The 16,105-nt window shown below is 44.8% G+C and overlaps 1 protein-coding gene across 2 annotated transcripts in view; it reads right to left on the bottom strand.

The window, feature by feature from the left end:
• PTPRR (protein tyrosine phosphatase receptor type R) overlaps window positions 1–16,105 on the bottom strand; it is a 415,965-nt gene that overhangs the window by 65,342 nt on the left and 334,518 nt on the right. For both annotated transcript variants that reach the window (XM_063927466.1, XM_063927467.1), the window contains 2 exons: window positions 4,954–5,140; window positions 566–650 (listed from right to left, as the gene is read on the bottom strand). In XM_063927466.1, coding sequence (XP_063783536.1) covers window positions 566–650; window positions 4,954–5,140 — 272 coding nt within the window. The remainder of the gene's footprint in view (window positions 1–565; window positions 651–4,953; window positions 5,141–16,105) is intronic.

The raw sequence follows: 16,105 nt of genomic DNA, 5'->3' as shown, positions 1-16,105 counted from the left end.
AACAATTGCTGCTTTTTTTCTTGCTCAGAAATACCCCTTCCTTTCGAGCACCTGAATGATATCACTAAGCTAATTGAGCATTTACCAATCTATATGTATGTTATAGATCAATCAGGATAGCCTGTAAAAAAACAAATCGGTGAAACATTGGGAAAAATCTCTAAAAACATGTTTTACCGGGCTTAATAGGATATCCTCCTGAGACTTTGGGGGACATTTACTAAGCAGTGATAAGAACGGAGAAGTGAGCTAGTGGAGAAGTTGCCCCATCAACCAATCAGCAGCTCTGTATAATGTTATAGTATGCAAATTATAGATGTTACTTCAGTGCTGATTGGTTGCCATGGGCAACTTCTCCACTGGCTCACTTCTCCGCTCTTATCACTGCTTAGTAAATGTCCCCTTCAGTCCCAGGGACTGTATGGTTTGGTAGTCTTGGAATACATACACTCCTGCGGGAGCTAGCCTTTACATTTCATCACTATATGCTCTGCCTATGCTTACATAAATAAAAAGGTGTACAAAATGGCAAAATAAAACATATTATCAACCATCATAAACTTACTTGGCAAAATAGTTTTGTAGCGATTTTTGGTTCCGTGACTTGGAATATCAATTTCTTTGGGATCCATGAAATTCATTGGTATTTCCTGAATAAGCAACAAAACAATAACATGAACTAAGTACAACGGTGTCTAACTATCCTGGGAACAATGTTTATTATACGTGATGTACTGTACTCTGAACTTTCTCAGCTTAGTATAAACTGGTAACATGTCTAGACTTATTTTTATGTCCAGTCTCCTTGTTTACCGAGATCTTGAGGTTACCAAAAGATAGAAAAGGGGCAGACGAGGTGGGCCACGTGGTTCTTATCTGCTGTCAAATTCTATATTTCTATGTTCTATGGGGGTAATTCTGAGTTGATCGCAGCAGCAAGTTTGTTAGCAAATGGGCAAAACCATGTGCACTGCAGGGGAGGCAGATATAACATTTGCAGAGAGAATTAAGATTTGGGTGGGTTATTTCGTTTCTGTGCAGGGTAAATACTGGCTGCTTTATTTTTACACTGCAATTTAGATTTCAGTTTGAATCACCCCACCCAAATCTAACTCTCTCTGCACATGTTATATCTGTACCACCTGCAGTGCACATGGTTTTGCCCAACTACTAACAAATTTGCTGCTGCGATCAACTCAGAATTAGGTCCTATGTCTCATACCATGAGTTGATAAAGCATCAATATGTTGCATCATTATTAAACAATCCTATATAATAAAAAGCTAATGTTGCTCCTCACCTCTATGGGGGGGAGTTAATATGCCCCACACAGTAATGCCCCCTGCACCATATTAAGTCATACACATTAATGCCCCTTGCACCTTTCTAAGTCATACACGGTAATGTCCCTTGCACCATGTTAAGCCATACACAGTAATGCCCCTTGCACTATATTATGCCCCAGTAATGTCCCCTAGACCATATTAAGCCACATTTCTAGCCAATCTAGCTCCCAGTGCAAACAGTAAAAAAATGTGACCCCCACCCCTCCCCCCCCATAGACATTCTAAAATGCGGCCATTAGAGGGGCATGGTCTCCCTAAAATGGGCGTGTCCCCACTAAAATGGGAGTGGCCTTACAGGAAAAGACTAACTTACAGTTTTTGACCCTGCATCCGCAGACCTCAGCCATCACAGGAAAGAAAAAATTCCACCACATTCGCCCCACACAGCAATATATTATTTATGCCCCAGTAATGTCCCCTGCACCATATTAAGCCACACACCATAATGCCCCTTAAACATTATGTCACAGACCATAATGACCCTTAAACATTATGCCACAGACCATAATGCCCCTTAAATATTATGCCACATGCCAAAATTCCCCTTAAACATTATGCCACACTCCATAATGTCCTTTATAACATTAAGTGCCCCTTACACAATATTATGCACCACATAAAAGTGGCCATTAACACCATATTATGCCACACACAAAAAGTGCCCCTTACACCATATTATTTATGCCCCACACAATATTGCCCCTGACATCATGTTATGCCCACTTAGTAATGCCCTTTATACTGTCACGTCTAGCAGAGTTTGAGGATCCGGCAGCTGAGATTTGCCTGAGGATGTAGCAGGCTGTGAATGAACCAGATGAGGGGGCTGGATATAGTTCCTCCGCATGGGACACGGAGCAATGAAGAACGTAGGCGGGGTTTGAGAGTCAATGGAAAGTATTTATTATGTACAGGGCTGAGGTAGAGAACCGAGGCTGGAGCACGATGGTTAAGACGTGGCTGGAGGCAAAGAACTGTGGACTTTGATTTGAAAGACGAGACTGTAGATGATGAACTGTGGAACTGTGGATGATGGTTGAAGACGTGGGTGGAGACAAGGACTGTGGACTGTGGTTTGGAAAACGAGGCTGAAGATAATAATCTGCAGGCGGTGGTTGGTGGTACAAAGGCGTGGCTGGTGAAGGAGATCTGTGGAGTGTGGCTTGAAAGACGAGGCAGAAGACCCGGGGCCGACTGTGCCCAAAGAGTCTTACTGGACCGGGTTTTCCAGGGGCGCTTCCACAGGCAGTAGCAGGGTAGGAACTGCAGGGCTGCAGCAATAGGGAACCGACCAAGCAGGATCAGGAGGAACCAGAATACAGCAGGAATCCTGGGAGCACAGGCTAAAGCACCTACAACAGGGTTGTAACTTGAAGCACTGGCATCCCTGTCCTAAACCAGCCCCCTTTTATAGGGAGAGCTTCCCCTGGATTGGCTGGAAGAGACAGGAAACAGGAACTATGCTGAAAACTTGGTCTCCAACATGGCGGCGCCCAGTAATGCAGACCTTTTTGCAAAGCAACATTGCTCACTGCCCCTGGTCTCCTAGCAATGGCTCAGCAAGAGCGACCCACTGTAGCGACGTCCCGCCGCCACGAGCGGACCCCCTCACCGCCGCTACTGCTGCCCACGGATCTGGCGCAGCAGCCCACCTCCGCCGCTGCCCGCACATCGCCAAGGAAGCCAGCCCTGCGGCCCCAGCGTACCGGTAAGACTCCGGACGCTGACATATACATTATGCCCCTACCTGCTCATTGTCAGGGGTTAAATGCAGCATGCCAGACCAGCATTTTGTTTGAATGCCCCCTACCCCACTAGTGAGGGGTCCCGGCACTTCCAAGAAACTCTGTTCACGCCTGCATTCCTCTCCTAGTAAATGTCCCATCCAAAATGGCCGCCGCCTACTATCGCCTCCTTCACAACTTTCATCAACATTTTTACAGTCAGCCAGACTGCACAGAATACTGCACACAATGGCTGCAGGCCCACACTCTGTGTGATTGCACGGCTGGCCCGCCCCTTAAAACGGCCCTGATTTTACGCTGGACCATGATGAAGGTATGCAAAGAAGAAGTGGATGGGAGGAGGGAGGATTGTCTTATCCCCTGGGTTCCAAAAATGTGTTAGTTTCGCAGACATTCCAGCAATGTAGGTAAGAGTGAGTGCTCCCGTGCCTGCTGCATAAGTCGATATTAGCAGCTCCAGCAGAAACCACAGAAGTGACCCCAGTTTACTTAACCAAGGAATGCAAATACTTAATTAAGGAGTGCAAATACTTAATGTACCAAAACTTACTGTAAATAAAGGGGATTAAAGATACATATAGACAAACCACGGGCATAGCAACAGTGATACCTATGTGACCACGTGATACTAGCTCTATTTTGTATTTATACTAAACTCAAACATACATACATAAGAAGTATTGAGCGTGGGTGGATTTGGAAAAGACAATAAAATATCTGTAATAATTTGGTGCGCTGTTAAGAGATATAAATGCCTGCAAAATAGAAACTGCATCCCTGATATATACCTGTATGACAAACATCAATACTGACAAGCAATAATAACAGACAGTGTGTATTACCTGGGGGAGATCACTATATATTGATAGGTGACGAACATACTAACTTGTGTTAATTTAAAGCATATGGGCTACCATGGTCTGATAGCCATTGGATAAGGACACATGCATGATCACTGTGTAAGAACTAGTCTCCTATAAATTATCCAACTCTTATATGAATATATAAATCTGACAGATATATATGGGGTCTATTCATGAAGCAGTGAAAAGTGTGGAGAAGTGAGCCAGTGGAGAAGGTGCCCATGGCAACCAATCAGCTGCTCTGTATTTTATAATATGCAAATTAAAAGTGTTACTTCAATGCTGATTAGTTGCCATGGGCAGCTTTTCCACTGGCTCACTTCTCCACACTTTTCACTGCTTTATGAATAGACCCCATATTTGGGGAAAGATATATGAACACATTTTTAAACCTACATCTGATCCCCATAGTATTACGCAGGATATTTTGCTGTTTAACAATATACAGTGGTAATACAAGAGTAGGAAATTCCGTTTATAACATTAAATTCAGCACAGACAGAGTATCATACCATAATACCTAAACTGTTGCAACTTAAGACATTCTTTCATTGCTAACTGCAATGAAATGTGAAGGTTTCAGTACCATGCTCCATGTAGAAAGGAGAGACAGCAGAACATTATTATGTGGTGACAGTCTATCTGTGAGTAAAACAACTCAGATAAAGGACATGAGTTACACGCTAAAGGATGGCTTCATGGCGTGCCGAACTAAAGAGGGAGGTGACTGTCCTGGAATTTATGTGGAGTACATTGTGTCTCTCCAATTTATGCGACTAATATAAGAGCTTGAGGCGTTTAAGAACAATGATATAATATTGTCTATAGACATTAACCCCGGGAAGTCTGGGCCCACTATTTTTCAATAGATAAACTCTATTAAAATCTTTGACATACAGTATTTTGTTAATCCTGCACTAGGCAAAACTCTAGGTTTGGATAGGTTAAACTTGTATAAAATTCAGAATATTTGAGTAGTGCCAACTGTATTAATCTTACCATGAATTCAGTGTGAAGCAGATGTGGGCTTTGAACTACATCATGGAGTTGCTGTCTGGTCAGGACACGACTGGCTGTTTGCAAGTATTCAACTGCTACTTTTTCTCGTGGTGTTGGAGCCACATTGAAAGGTTCTACCATTCCTAAACCACTCATGTCCAAGCTAAGCGACACATTGGAACCTCTCCTGCAATAAGACAAAATATGTTAGTAGCAAAACGTATCTGTTTAAATAGGCTTTGTAAAATACACGTTTCTAATTGGCATTCATTGAAATATATTAAGTGCTCATAAAAGTGAGCTTTATTGATAAAAGCATCATAATTTCCTATATCTGGGAGGCGCCTGAATTTTTAGGGAGTCCCACAGATTCCCAGAATTTACATATATTAAAGTACATAAACACATTTCTCTACAGACATATATACATACACAATTGTGAATGTTGTTCAGAAAATAGGTAATTTAAAAAAAATAATTTGGTTATTAAATGCATGGGTTCTTTAAGCATTATTTCATTAATACAGCAAGTACCTGAAAGGGTAAGTCTCATCCCTGCGATCGCCTCTGCCTGACTGACAGACCGAGGCGGTCGCTGGGCATGAGGGGGCGGGACAGCTGCATTTGGCTGCCATTGTGGGGGCGCAGTCCGGGCAACGCTGACGTGCCCAGTCAGTTGGGGGGGTTGGACCGTGGCGGCTGCGTGACATCACACGCAGCCGCTGAGACCCTTACAGCGATGAGTAGCTCCAGTGTGCAGTAGCTGCGCTGTCAGGGATCTACTCCTAAAGTACAAAAGCATCGACGCTGTGCGATGCTTTTGTACTTGTGCGGGGGGGTTCAACCTTTCATGGGTCAACCTTTGCTCCATGTTAACCTTTTGTCAATGTCGATCTAATGCATGTCGACTATATGGGATCGACCTAATGACTGTCAACCTAGACATTGTAGATGTTGTATTCCATACCCGTTTCCAGCAAACCATAATTCTTGCATATGTCTATATGCAAGAATCATGACTTGCTGGAAACGTATTTTATTTGTCCTGGTATGGCCAAAACTACAATATGTGTTATGTGGATAACTACCTAGGTTATGTATCCATGCTGTGAAGTCACATTGGAAAAAGAACTGGACACCCCTCTTGTAAAGGCTGTATTTGGCAATAATACTGTAACTATTTTTTAAAGTACTTTATGGGCTTAGAGAAAGAGTTAACTAAAGATTTGCATAGGATGGGTCTCCCCATTCAGATATACAGTTGTATATAGAAAAAAATGCACCTTTGCCACAAATATATTATTAATTCATTATAAATAAGCACATTGTTATGGTACAGTAGTCCAGTTTAAGGGCGGAATGTAATCTCACAGTACATCAGCTTGTGGATTTACAAAAAAAGGTAAACAAAGTCCTTCCCCATAGTCTACTGTAATGAAAATAAGTCATGTCGCTTATGACATATCCTTTGCACACACAAAAAGGACGTACTAAACAATGTATGAGATGACGCATTATTGCACAGGATTTATATAATGTTATTTTTTATTTAAATACTTCTGCAATGTTTGTTCAGCTACATTTAAACATGAAACACCCAGAGATCTCAGCTGCGACATTTAGGCTCATGGCATTGAGAAGTATGTGTGCAAATTGCTGCCCTGACATAGTCAATAACCTTTTAGCACTGGAATGTCAAAAAAGGGAGTAACTTCCTCTTATGATGTCACCCTATGGTCCCATAGCAGGGTTCTCCGATGATTGGAAAGTGATGAGCTTCAAGTGACAACAAATGTCCAGATGGGAGGAAGATATTAATTAACTGGAGGAACTGGTGACTCTTAGCTGCTTTCGCTAGTGCAGGTGCCTGGTATAGGTCTGTTTGATGTCTGTCATATTTAAATTTACTAATCCCATTTGGTTCAGAACCACTGAAAAAGAGCTGTGTGTATACAGATGGAGCCATGCTAATCGAGGCTCCCATCCCAGCGTCAGTGACACACTACAACAGTGCCGTAACTAGACATTTTAGTGCTGTGTGTGCAAGAAACAGCCGCCCCCCCATCATATTTAAAATAGGGCAAGTGCGCGCCATAGGCGCGTGCCAAAAATATAGGGGAAGAAGCGTGGCCACAAAATAATACCAGTTCATATTATGCCACACAGTAGTGCCACTTAGACACATTACGGCAGGCAAAGAGTCCCCCTCTTACACGTTACGGCATACAGAGTCCCCCTTTTACACATTACGGCAGGCAGAGTCCCCCTTTTACACATTACGAGAGGCAGAGTCCTCCTTTTACACATTACGGTATAAAGAGTCCCCCTTTTACACATTACGACAGGCAGAGTCCCCCTTTTACACATTAAGGCAGGTAGAGTCCTCCTTTTACACATTACGGCATACAGAGTTCCCCTTTTACACATTACGGCAGCAGAGTCCCCCTTTTACACATTACGGCATACAGAGTCCCCCTTTTACACATTACGGCAGGCAGAGTCCCCCTTTTACACATTACGGCAGGCAGAGTCCTCCTTTTACAGATTAAGGCATACAGAGTCCCCCTTTTACACATTATGACAGGCAGAGTCCCCCTTTTACACATTAAGGCAGGTAAAGTCCTCCTTTTACACATTACGGCAGGAAGAGTCCTCCTTACATCTCCCCCTACCCTTAGAGTGTAGTAGAGTGAAGTGTAGTATAGTGTAGAGTAGTATAGTGTAGTGTAGTGTAGTATAGTGTACTGTACTGTAGTGAAGTGTACTGTAGTGAAGTGAAGTGTAATATATTGTAGTGTAGTGTCTGTGTAGGCACTTAGGTGATGTTTATGTTTTTCCTGCACTGTTGCCGGCTCCTGTACAGAACTGACTCCTCTGCAGAATCTGTATAATTCATTTACAGGCAGAGATGGGGCAGGCCGTGGGAGCGCAGCAGCGCAGTGGGGAAATCCTGTCCAGCGCTGCTGCTGACTTTACACAGCGATCAGCGGCTCCAGCTGGTCGGAGCTTGGGGCTGCTGCGGGCACCAGGAACAGGGGAGCGGGAAGCTGCTGTCAGCGGGAGGGATAATGCGGCCACTCGGGGTGTACGTAGAAGGCGCACCCACAGGGCAAGTGCGCTGTGGGCAACGCACCTTCTGCACACACCTAGTTATGGCCCTGCACTATAATGGGAGCGTTTCTGTGCACTCCCATAGCGGGGCTAAGCGATGGATTGCCTAGTCCCGCTGGAAGTGCACGTTTGCGATGGAGCCGCAGTAGATGAGCGCGGCTCCATCTGTGTATAGAAATTAAAATAGTTAAAAACAAAGAAACTAATGGATCAAAGGTGGGAAACTATCATAGAGTATAAATCTTGCAGCAAAACCACAGAACAACCACAGGTTGGTAAATAAAGCCCCTGGAGTACTGGCCAAATGTACATTGAGTTACCTGCTATTGCTGTAATTCCTGGAAAAACAATGGCGATGGAGGAGATATAACTGCACATTCTGCATATGTCATATCTGAACCATTTCATGTATACAAAGGGTGTCTTAATGATGAGCTAAATTATGTAATAAAGCCCACATATAAATTTGTAAAGCGCTGCCTACATACATACATAAACTATACAGACTCATTTAAGAGCGTAGTTTAAGACACTCTAGTCATCTGCGTGTAACTGTCCAAATAATAATTAGTTGGTTAATGCTTATGATTTGCATTGTTTGAAAGTTTTACAATGCTCAGCAGGTCACAGTGGACTAAGGAAACTCTTGACAAGTGTTTCTAGGCTAAGCTTATAACGATCAGTATCAGGGGAGGACAGGAATCACTTTGTATCCTGTGGCGGAAAGCAGCTGACATAAGAAAAATTGTAGCTTTCCCTCTTTTAATCACACTTTCTTATGTATTGCCAACTAGTTCCTGTTTCTGCCCACAGCAAGGCTGTATGACACTGCCAGGGAAACGGACTTTCTAACAGTGGATGATTTTACAACCTCATCTCTTCCTGCAGTTCAACCATCTGATGAAATCAGTCTTTATCCCAGTCACCTATCATATGACACCCATTAAATCGCTTCCAAATCCTTGTCTTAATCCATATGACTGTATTATAGTCATTTTGTACTGATTTCAAATTGACTATGAAAAGACAAGATTTACACAGTTCTGATATCTCACAAGTTGTTTCTCATGTTGATGAACATAGGCCCTCATTCACCATTTCCATATGCAATCTATAGCAATGCAAATGCATTAGGAAATGTATACACACCTCCTTGCTGCATCTGCGATCACAGTGCAGTCGCAGCCTGGGATCAAACATTGCGACCATCCATCGCGATGTTCATCTGCAATGGCAAGCTGAGTAAGCCTCAGCTTACTCAGGCTTGCCGTCGCAGGGTGGTTTGCAAGGCAAAGGAAACTCAAAATGCAGTTTCGTGATGCAGTCCTTGGCCTCGCCACGCCTGGAAAACGGGGGCAACATGCAACACCGGCCACCCCCACCCCCATACCTCCTCCTGAATGCCTCTGCCTGTCAATCAGGCAGAGGTATTCACATTACTGCGATTGCAAGACCTGTTCGGCACATGAGCAGAACGGTTCCTGAGCATGTGCAGTTCCCAGATTATTGGGAAACTGCACAGGGGACCACAGGAGCGATTCAAACCTGAGTAACCTCCATAGTCCACAAGGATCAAGAGTGGGCAGAAATACATTTTCCAAGGGCCACTTAAATGGCTACATATATTACAGGAATGCATGCCTGATTGTAACATCAAAGCATTAAAGAGAAGTCCTTGGAAGGGAAATAAGCTGATCAGGGCTGATTATAGTACCCAAGCATTCTTTATGATCCCATACCTTCTCCATCATAAACAGCACATAGAATAGGGATCACTGAGCCCTGTAAGGTTTGCACCTAACAATCACAGTTAATCCTGAATGTTCCATGGATGCAGCATGTTTTTGTCTCCGCTCTAGGGAGGGCCTGAGCAAGGTGCCCTTGAGTGACTGGCACTACCAGCTAAGCTCCCAGTGAGGCCCGTTTTTTTAAATACTATTGCCCACTATACCTCCAATGTCAGCTCTAGGCTGTGCACATTGTTTTTCGGAATAGGCCATGGGCATTGTAAATTCGGCATTAAGCTGTGGACATGGTAAAATTAGTGCTAGGCATGGGGATTGTGTTATTATGTTGCGGTAGGCACCACTGGTTAGGCAGGCATTAGGCCTGAGGTGTGGCGGGCATTAGGCCCTGAAGTAGTTGCATAACTTGGCCCATTGTTAGGCATGCAATATGCCTGAGCTGCTGGGGGCACTAGGCTAGAATTGTCATCTACCCCATTCTTAGGCGGCAGTAAGCCTAAGGCTGCAGAGGGGATTAGGCCCTATTTCCCCATTAATAGGAATGTCCTATGATATGTAACCCTGTAATTTGTGTTTGTGTGCTGTCCTCATACCTGCTCTTTGTGTGGTTTTGTTTGGGCTGCACTCCGATGCATGACACAGAGATATAACCAGTCTGAGGCCAAAAGTGCCAATGATGACCATCCACTGTTCCCAGTAGAAGTTGACAAGCATGTTGTCTTTCCTTACAGGGTGCAGGAGTGAGAGAGTCTTCATCCGCTTCCGACTTGCATTCTAGGACCATCGACTGGTGCTTCATTGATGGACTGAAGGTGAGAGTGAGAGGCGCAAGGCAAGGGTCCAACTACACCTGCACTGCAGCAGGCTTACAACCCTACAGAGCACAATACACACACACAATACACATCATGCATGCACCCTATATACCTCTTCCATACACCTGTAAACCTGTTGCAAGAACAAGTTGTGCACAGTAAAAAGAGTTCAATTTTATGGTTCGGAGTTGACCAGCTCTATATCAGGTCCTGTAAGGTTACTATTATCATTAGCCAACAGAAGACTACTCACTGAAAGATACAACATCTCTTACCATAAAGGTTAGTACTTTTATTAAATTAAAATAAAACCAATTACAAAAATATCAATAACACTACAAGGGTATCATCAGTACTACAATGCAGTCTGTGTTAGTGAAACAAAGCTGTTTGGTCTATTGAGGTAACAAAACCGCAATAATACTAACAATAACAATGTATTGTTATTAAAGAAGATGGTCAGAGTTACGCGGCAGGTGTTTTACACTGTAGATACACTGCTTTATAAACTTCTCATTGCATACATTACATGTATACACATGGCTTAGTAATTGCTTCATAGCACAAGCAATATTAAAGAAGTACTGTACATCACGATCATGTTGGTATTGCAAGTACACGAAGGTTACATTTTTTAAAAGCCATTATCATCTATAATGCAAAATAGGCACTGCAGTCTAATTCAACTGAAAAGAATGTGTATTGTGTTTATAAATATAACAACGTATGCTTAAGGGAAAAAAAGGGTATTGTGTTTAAAAATATCAACGATTGTTGGAATGTTTTCCTAGGTTCCAGACAGAGAACAGTTCAGCAAACATACAAATATGCATGGAATTCTGAGCTAATTGTGCTCTGAACTATGCAGTTCAGAAAAGGTAACCTACAGTATCTGTGGACTATTGCCAAAGGGGGTGATTAAGTAATGCGATCCTTATTGCATTTACCCCGATGGTCATGTGCAGAACGGGTCCTGCGATCTCAGTGAAGGTATGCGATCACCTCTGCCTGATTGATAAGCAGAGGCATTTGAGGTAGGGCCGGGGGCCGGTGGCATTCAGAAAAACAGGGGAAGGGTGGGGGTTGTCAGCCCTGTTTTCTGGGACTTTGTCCTGTGATGGCAAGGCTGAGAAAGCTTAGGCTCACTCAACCTGCCATCGCGACTGATGGTTGCGATGGTCAACTCAGATGCGATTGCATAGCAAATGTAGGGAGGAGGTGGCATGCACATTCTCCTGCATTTGCATTGCTAAGGATTGCAATCACAAAGCTGATGCAAACACCTTTGCAATTGCAATCCTTAGTGAATTAAGCCCAAAGAGCGAACATCTGTTAGAAAATAAATGAATAAATGAAATAGCACCTATAGAACGTTACTCTCTTAATTTTGCTTCATACAAAACATATGCATTTTTAAAAGTCTGTGGCTGGATATGATATCGACTGTGCAATCCTGTTTGATCAACACCCCACATTGGGGGTCATTCCGAGTTGATCGTAGCTGTGCTAAATTTAGCACAGCTACGATCGCAAACTCAGACATGCGGGGGGACGCCCAGCACAGGGCTAGCCCACCCCACATGTCAGTGCCGCCCCCCCCCCCCCACACAAATACAAAAGCATCGTACAGCGACGATGCCTTTGTATTTGAGGAGTAACTCCCGGCTAGCGCAGCTCCTGCGGCTGGCCGGGAGTTGCTCTTTGCACCCGCTGGCCGCAGCGGCTGCGTGACATGTCACGCAGCCGCTGCGGCCCGCCCCCCCAATGGTCCGGCCACGCCTGCGCTGGCCGGACCGCTCCCTCTAAACGGCAGCTTAACGCCGCCGTTCAGCCCTCTCCCGCCCAGCGGCCGCCTCTGTCTAAGAGGCGATCGCTGGTCACCGATGACTGCCATGCGCCGGCACACTGCGGCGCTGGCACATGCGCAGTTCCGACCCGATCGCTGCGCTGAGACACACTGCAGCGAGCGATCGGGTCCGAATGACCCCCATTGTGTGTTAATTATATTTCAACTCATCATGAGGAATCGGGTGTTGGGTGAAGAGATTAAATAACTGAATTCCCAAACTCATTTATGTTTACTAGTGAGGAAAGAGGGTACCGTTGGGAAGATTGGGGCAGATGTATTAACCTGGAGAAGGCATAAGGAAGTGATAAACCAGTGATATGTGCAAGGAGATAAAGGCACCAGCCAATCAGATCCTAACTGTTAATTTACATATTGGAGCTGATTGGCTGGTGCCTTTATCACCTTGCACATATCACTGGTTTATCACTTCCTTATGCCTTCTCCATGTTAATACATCTGCCCCATTATTCTTAATGGACATCTTTAAAACTATACAGATCTGTAACAGCTGTAGGGATCCCTAAAGGATAAAGATAACACTTTTACAGCCATATACAAAGATAGGTGTTAACATAGAAGTGAAGTGGTATATAATATATTTAGCACTGTAAAAGAATTTATAAAAACTAGTTTTAGCATTCTGTTAGCTTTTTATCATTTAATCTCAATAATCAGGATGGAGACAATAAGTAACATCATCTCTGCTGAAGTGAAACATCCATTTAAATCATTTTGATTAATAATAATGTATAATATCCAGAATTAGAGATAAGTGTTTTGTAGCAATTTGATAATTACTTCAAAGTGCTGTCACTTTGACTTCGGTTTCCATACAATGAAATCCTGCATTGAAGGGTTATGTATATAAAACTAGCTACAACATAATAGCTGTAGAGAATATGTATGTGAGGAAAAATAAGATTTTACTCACCGGTAAATCTATTTCTCGTAGTCTGTAGTGGATGCTGGGGACTCCGTAAGGACCATGGGGAATAGCGGCTCCGCAGGAGACTGGGCACAACTAAAGAAAGCTTTAGGACTACCTGGTGTGCACTGGCTCCTCCCACTATGACCCTCCTCCAGACCTCAGTTAGGATACTGTGCCCGGAAGAGCTGACACAATAAGGAAGGATTTTGAATCCCGGGTAAGACTCATACCAGCCACACCAATCACACCGTATAACTCGTGATACAATACCCAGTTAACAGTATGATAACAACTGAGCCTCTCAACAGATGGCTCAACAATAACCCTTTAGTTAGGCAATAACTATATACAAGTATTGCAGACAATCCGCACTTGGGATGGGCGCCCAGCATCCACTACGGACTACGAGAAATAGATTTACCGGTGACTAAAATCTTATTTTCTCTAACGTCCTAAGTGGATGCTGGGGACTCCGTAAGGACCATGGGGATTATACCAAAGCTCCCAAACGGGCGGGAGAGTGCGAATGACTCTGCAGCACCGAATGAGCAAACTCTAGGTCCTCCTCAGCCAGGGTATCAAACTTGTAGACTCTTACAAAAATGTTTTAACCCGACCAAGTAACAGCTCGGCAAAGTTGTAAAGCCGAGACCCCTCGGGCAGCCGCCCAAGAAGAGCCCACTTTCCTCGTGGAATGGGCTTTTACAGATTTAGGGTGCGGCAGTCCAGCCGCAGAATGTGCAAGTTGAATCGTGCTACAGATCCAGCGAGCAATCGTCTGCTTAGAAGCAGGAGCACCCAGCTTGTTGGGTGCATACAGGATAAATAGCGAGTCAGTCTTTCTGACTCCAGCCGTCCTGGAAACATATATTTTTCAGGGCCCTGACTACGTCCAGAAACTTGGAATCCTCCAAGTCCCAAGAAGCCGCAGGCACCACAATAGGTTGGTTCACATGAAAAACTGATACCACCTTAGGAAGGAATTGGGAACGAGTCCTCAATTCCGCCTTATCCATATAAAATACAGATTAGGGCTTTTGCATGACAAAGCCGCCAATTCTGATATACGCCTGGCCGACGCCCAGGCCCACAGCATGACCACTTTCCACGTGAGGTATTGTAGCTCCACGGATTTAAGTGGCTCAACTCAATGCGACTTCAGGAAATCCAACACTACGTTGAGATCCCACGGTGCCACTGGAGGCACAAACGGGGGCTGACTATGCAGCACTCCCTTAACAAAAGTCTGAACTTCAGGCAGTGAAGCCAGTTCTATTTTGGAAGAAAATCGATAGAGCCGAAATCTGGACCTTAATGGAACCCAATTTTAGGCCCATAGTCACCTCTGACTTGTAGGAAGTGCAGAAATCGACCTAGCTGAAATTCCTCCTTTTGGGGCCTTACTGGCCTCACAGCACGCAACATATTTCCGTCATATGCGGTGATAATGGTTTGCGTTCACTTCTTTCCTAGCTTTAAATAGCGTAGGGATAACGTCCTCCGGAATGCCCTCTTCCTTCAGGATCCGGCGTTCAACCGTCATGCCGTCAAACGCAGCCGCGGTACGTCTTGGAACAGACAGGCCCCCTGCTGCAGCAGGTCCTGTCTGAGCGGCAGAGGCCATGGGTCCTCTGAGATCATTTCTTGGAGTTCTGGGTACCAAGCTCTTCTTGGCCAACCCAGAACAATGAGTATAGTTCTTACTCCTCTCCTTCTTATTATTCTCATTACCCTGGGTAAGAGAGGCAGAGAAGGGAACACATACACCGACTGGTACACCCACGGTGTTACCAGAGCGTCCACAGCTATCGCCTGAGGGTCCCTTGACCTGGCGCAATATCTTTGTAGCTTTTTGTTGAGGCGGGACGCCATCATGTCCACCTGTGGCCTTTCCCAACGGTGTACAATCATTTGGAAGACTTCTGGATGAAGTCCCCACTCTCCCGGGTGGAGGTCGTGTCTGCTGAGAAAGTCTGCTTCTCAGTTGTCCACTCCGGGAATGAACACTGCTGACAGTGCTAACACATGATTTTCCGCCCATCGGAGAATCCTTGTGGCTTCTGCCATCGCCATCCTGCTTCTTGTGCCGCCCTGTCGGTTTCCCTGAGCGACCGCCGTGATGTTGTCTGACTGGATCAGCACCGGCCGGTGTTGAAGCAGGGGTCTAGCCTGACTTAGGGCATTGTAAATGGCCCATAGTTCCAGAACATTTATGTGTAGGGAAGTCTCCAGACTTTTCCATAGGCCTTGGAAGTTTCTTCCCTGTGTGACTGCCCCCCAGCCTTGAAGGCTGGCATCCGTGGTCACCAGGACCCAGTCCTGTATGCCGAATCTGCGGCCCCCTAGAAGATGAGCACTCTGCAGTCACCACCACAGCGACACCCTGGCCCTTGGAGACAGGGTTATCCGCCGATGCATCTGAAGATGCGACCCGGACCACTTGTCCAACAGATCCCACTGGAAGATCCTTGCATGGGACCTGGCGAATGGAATTTCTTCGTAAGAAGCTACCATCTTTCCCAAGGCTCGCGTGCATTGATGCACCGACCCCTGTATTTGTATTAGGAGGTCTCCGTCTAGAGACGCCAACTCCTTGGACTTTTCCTCCGGGAAAAACCCTTTATATCCTATTCTGTGTCCAGAACCATACATAGGAACAGTAGACGCGTCGTAGGAACCAGCTGCGACTTTGGAATATTCAGAA

This window comes from Pseudophryne corroboree, chromosome 6, assembly GCF_028390025.1.
Source record: "Pseudophryne corroboree isolate aPseCor3 chromosome 6, aPseCor3.hap2, whole genome shotgun sequence".
In the NCBI taxonomy this organism is placed as follows: domain Eukaryota; kingdom Metazoa; phylum Chordata; class Amphibia; order Anura; family Myobatrachidae; genus Pseudophryne; species Pseudophryne corroboree.
Note: the sequence above shows the minus strand (reverse complement) of the source record. Positions and strands in the feature narration are given on the sequence as shown.